A 5,000-nucleotide genomic window follows, 5' to 3' on the forward strand; every position below is an offset into this window, starting at 1 on the left:
CAATTTGCTTGGTTTCAGTTCAGTTGTTACAAACAAGCAAAGATTTTTGACTGCGGAACAACAGTAGTCTCCTCCTTGGATTAGTGCTCAAATATACAATACAATTCTAACACCAATGCACCCTCTAGTGGACACATACGTCACTGCTTCACATAAGCCCTGCTAAAAGCTACAGAATGTGTGTGTTGTAAGTAGCCTAGTTGTGTTTGACATTCCAGCATTCATTCTACTTCTTCAATCTATTTAAACATTTTATCTGGAACTGCTAGGATCCATTCTTGGACGTATCCATTCTTACTAGTATTGTATGGTTCGGTTCCTACTGTACCACTCAGAAATACCTTTGACCCCCAACTGGACACAGACTCACAGCAGTCCACATACTCAGAGAAAACTGAACAAAAGTACATTGTATAGCTTATCTACTGACTCATATGTGCTGGTCAAATATGACCAGGACCCATCCTTCTTGCCACTCCTAAGATTTTGTTTGCCTTTTTGATTAATCATAAGCCATCATTCACACGTTTTTAGTCATTGCTTCCACTGGTAACCATTCAACATGGGAAAGTGAGCCTTTATCTGCCTTCCTTTCCTCTCATTTCTAGTTATGAGACACGTGAGACCTGACTAGTCGGACGCCAGACATATCCTACCACTGCTACGGTGACATTTTGACTGCTTAAGAAATGTAAACGCTTTACACACCACTATCAACGTTATGGCACTGATAGGAGGCTGCTCACATGCTACATCACGCCTTGTGGAGCCTTTTACATTTCCATGGTATGGTGCTGGACCAGAGAACTACATTGAAAATGGACTGCATTTATATAGCATTTATATTTTCCACTCCTCGGAGAACTCAAAGCGCTTTACAATGTCATGCCTCACACTCACCCATTCACACACACAGACACACACACACATACACACACACCGATGGTGGGGGCTGCCATACAAGGCGCCAACCTGCACATCGGGAGCATTTTGGAGGCGCACAGCCTGGATGGCTTGAGGAAGTGGCAGGAGTGTCTATCTCTCCTTAACATGACCATACACCATGAACATGATCTGGAAGATGATATCAAAAGTAGCTGCTTATACAAACACATCTCAAAATGGAGCATATTGTATAGTGTGGCTGACATGTTTGTGTCAGGACTCACGATGCAGTTCTAGCTTACCCATAGCGTGTGCTGAGAGTGCCCCCTAGAGTGGAACCTGTGATCATCCCGATCCCAAAGCACAGGCCCAACTTGGCCAGAGCATCAGCCCTCTTCTCCGGCTCCGTCAGGTCCGCCACCACCATCTGAGTCCCTGCACAGCACAGCAGTGGCGTACAGTAAGATGAGGACTAGACAGGACAGTGCTGACAGGGTAGCAAACACAGCACAGCGCTGCATGTACTGTGCTTCAACTGGGATGCCTCAATGGGCAACACAACTAAATATGCACAACTCTTGCTGTTCAAGAGTACAAATTTACTCTACAAATTTAGGATGTCTTAAATCATTTTCATATTTACAGTATGCCTGATTATGAAACCTTGATCTGCAGGGCAGAGGCCTACATTGACAGCAGAATTGTTACATAAAACACTTTCAATAGTAAAATTCAACGTTAAATGGAGATGTATGGGCAACATCGATCCAGTTTAACTAAGGCTACAATAGTGAGTGCTACAATACATGTTGCGGCACATGAGCACATTCAGTTACAATGAAAACTGAGACTCATCATACACCCTTAATATACTAACATTGTTATAATATTGTTAAAACATTGCATGCAGGTGAAATTATACAGTCAGTGAACATGCACTTCACCATGCGTAATGAAATAAACATCCTTTAGTGCAGTGCACAGTTTGCTATTTCTAGCATGGACATTACCTGGAAGGACATGCATGAACACTGCAGGGAGTTTGTGAATGAAGAGCATTGCAGTGCTGTCTGCCATTGCCAGCAGCACAAAGTAGACCACCGATGCCATGCAGGACACAGACAGAGCGGCCTGTGCCCCAAACAGGTCAGCAAACCTGCCAAACAGCACAAACCTCTGTCATCCAGACTCTCTAGACTGAGAGCTCATATTAATCATCTGAATCAGAGGCCACAAGGAAGCAGGTGACAGAGCTAACATTTTAGTTATTTAGTAGGCCTACAGGCACCATTCAGTGCTGCAAAACTTAAGCCGCACCGTGATAATTTTGTGGACAGTGTGGTTGGAAGCTACCTGAGGTCATGAAGTGAGACATTTCTGAGTATGACATGTAAAGCACATTGAATGACCTCTGTGTATGAAATGTGCTATATAAATAAACTTGACTTGACTTGACTTGACATGTAAGTGACAACATTAAGGGTTTCTGTCAATGAATGAACTAAATGTAGTCCCACAGCAAACTTGATGAAGGGACAGAGTGTCAATGTTTTCCATGCTGCAGCAGCAAGTGAGTTAGACTGGGGATTGAGTTCATTGAACTTTGGCTCGATTATGTCAAAACACCTTAGCCTATCGCTTGGAGGGAAAGGACTCACTCACCTGCCAAATATGGGCCCTCCAAGGAGCTGGATGATCCCCACTGTCGTTTGAAGATAGCCAAACCACAAAGTATCAAAACCCAGTCTTTTGGCCAAATACTGTACAACAGTAAAGAAGAGTTATAGCTTTCAAGCATTTCATAAACCTGTGGTTTAGAGGACATTACACGAGTAAGCGCAATTCACCATCTTTGCAGCAACGATGAAATGAGATAAAACTGCGAAACAGCGTAGGCTACTCATGGTTAACAACGTACTTACTGGTGTTATAGAGAACTGAAGGAAAAGCCATGTGATGTCCATAGCGGCTATCAGATAAGTGACCAAAATCACTCTCTGTTTATTTATGCCGGCCAGAGAATCCATCTTCTTGTTCGACTCCATCTCTTACTTTTCCTAGAGTGCAAAGCTGTGATCAAAATCCCTTCCCTCCGTTCAAAACGAAACACAAAAGTTTTGTTTAGGCCTACGGCTCGGGTTGTCTACTGTCGCCTTATGGCCTATATAACTACTGAACACCGTTTGATTTAGACGTGTAACGTCACATTGTATTTAACATGTAGCCTATTAACAGCAATGCCAAACATTCTGAATGACGGTGCATAAATAGGCCTACTAAGGGAGAGGTGAGTGAGCTAGTGCCATTGGTGAACTTGTTGCACTTCGACACAGCTGCTATAAATCGACACAAAACTACTCTTTGGTCAAATGTATCCTTAGTGCAGGCACACAATCTGTGTCACCAAAGCATAAACTACTATTCAATCATCTGAAGCTATCATGTCGTATTGTGTTCAGTTAATGATTACAATCCAATGAATAACTCTAACGAAAATGTCAGCTACGTCCACCTATTCCATAGATTCGACTGAGAACTACGATGGCAGAGGAAGAGTGTTGCTGAATCTTGACTGTTACCTTTTACCGGTCAACGCTGTCACTTAGGTAGATGCATGCATATGTTTATGAACTCCAATACATAGGCTACCTCCTTTACGTTGCATTTGACAATTGTATTTTCCGGAATTGTTTTCTCGCCATCTTGGTGTTGGGTAATTCAATGTTCAAGTCCTCCCACTTTTCAAGGCGTAAACACACAGTAGGCGTGACCACGATTATACCTTTATTAATAAACAATCTACTACAGATGAAACTAGGTCCATTATTTAGATTTATTGACCTTATCCGATGAAGACACATTTTCAGTTATTGCAATGAAACACATGTCATACTCAGTCAGAACAGATCTTCCAAGAAATTAATGTTCATTATCAGTTTTGTTCATTTCCATTCACAATAGTCCCCCAATGCAGGCTAACATTGTTGGTGAAACATCTGAAACGAACAAGTAGCCTAAAGGAAGATTTTACAGATATTTGTAATAGAGGTTTATTATTAATGGGAGAATTTCACCATTGTAATAAGACCTTTTAACCCCTTGCCCGGAGACAGGGATGCCTTCTCATTAATTGTGGCCTCATATGTAACAAACTATTGACTGAAAATCTATTAAGAACCTGTCACATGACTCACCTGCATTATAAGTAGAGTATGTACTAGTACTGTACTTTGTAAAGATATCTCAAAACAAGAAATTCCAACATCATTGAGTTCCATGCAATATGCTTGTTATAAATGCATGACTAGCAATACGTACTTGCAAATAGTACCCAGGAAGAAGTTGTGTCTTGGTATTATACCTTTAAAAAGAGTGATGCATATGTTCATAAGGGCAAAAGAAAAATAGGCAAGACTGAATGCAGTACATTTTCATTCAGCTAATTCATTCAACTGGTATTTGGTTATTACACATTTCATTCCTTAAAGCAAACACAAGTAAAATGTGTGGAAAAACTGTGGTCCTCCCTGAAACATCTCATTTATCATCACATGGCATTTCAACAGTCCCACTGTGTTAAGCCTTTACGCACCCTGTGAATCTCAATAAGATGCCTTGTCCGAGCTACATGTTTCACAATGGACATATTTGTGAATCTGTCTGACAAAAATAGACCAGACTCTGTTACAACATCAGTCATAACCATGTTTAACAAGCATTGATTTGTAAGGAGACATCTTATTCCATTAAGTAATTACTCTACCCTCTTATGGTTATATGTCTCATTAAACCATTTGTTAAATTTGATAAGGCATTTACAGTCTTTAGGCATGCTTATTACAGTGTCATGGCATGAAGCAAACAGATTTCTCATCACAGCGTACAGTGAAATGTTAACTTAAGCTCTACTACTGACAAGTCATAATGGCTTTGTGGTTTTTGAAGAATCTTACTTGTAAACGTAAACTCTTTCCATGAAAGACAATAAATACTGTTTGGTAAATTATCAAAACAAAACATTGTATTACCAAACATTTATCAAAAAACAAGAACTGCACAATCAATGTTAGATTTTGTTCTCTGGTGTATGATTTGTCCCCCTTATTTGGCTTTAG

At 40.6% G+C, this 5,000-nt stretch overlaps 2 protein-coding genes and 1 long non-coding RNA gene across 11 annotated transcripts in view; 1 reads left to right on the plus strand and 2 right to left on the minus strand.

Annotated features, from left to right (window-relative positions):
* slc22a18 (solute carrier family 22 member 18) overlaps window positions 1–3,611 on the minus strand; it is a 16,249-nt gene extending 12,638 nt beyond the window's left edge. The window contains exons 1-5 of one of the 5 annotated variants that reach the window (XM_042061284.1): window positions 3,535–3,611; window positions 2,808–2,955; window positions 2,548–2,645; window positions 1,896–2,041; window positions 1,188–1,320 (exon numbers count right to left, since the gene is read on the minus strand). In XM_042061284.1, coding sequence (XP_041917218.1) covers window positions 1,188–1,320; window positions 1,896–2,041; window positions 2,548–2,645; window positions 2,808–2,930 — 500 coding nt within the window. In that variant the 5' untranslated portion in view covers window positions 2,931–2,955; window positions 3,535–3,611. Of the gene's footprint in view, window positions 1–1,187; window positions 1,321–1,895; window positions 2,042–2,547; window positions 2,646–2,807; window positions 2,976–3,464 lie in introns of all 5 variants that reach the window. The other 4 variants (XM_042061281.1, XM_042061280.1, XM_042061282.1 and 1 more) reach the window with 4 other exon arrangements.
* Window positions 1–5,000, plus strand: part of LOC121681520 — a 22,634-nt gene that overhangs the window by 12,542 nt on the left and 5,092 nt on the right. The window contains exon 4 of the long non-coding RNA XR_006022160.1: window positions 3,388–3,391. This is a non-coding gene — a long non-coding RNA (uncharacterized LOC121681520). The remainder of the gene's footprint in view (window positions 1–3,387; window positions 3,392–5,000) is intronic.
* Window positions 4,301–5,000, minus strand: part of LOC121681504 (oxysterol-binding protein-related protein 5-like) — a 36,101-nt gene continuing 35,401 nt past the window's right edge. For all 5 annotated transcript variants that reach the window (XM_042061266.1, XM_042061265.1, XM_042061268.1 and 2 more), the window contains one exon: window positions 4,301–5,000. This exon is cut by the window's right edge and continues 523 nt beyond it. The gene's annotated coding sequence lies outside the window, so the exon portion shown is untranslated.

This window comes from Alosa sapidissima, chromosome 14 (assembly GCF_018492685.1).
Source record: "Alosa sapidissima isolate fAloSap1 chromosome 14, fAloSap1.pri, whole genome shotgun sequence".
Lineage (NCBI taxonomy): Eukaryota > Metazoa > Chordata > Actinopteri > Clupeiformes > Clupeidae > Alosa > Alosa sapidissima.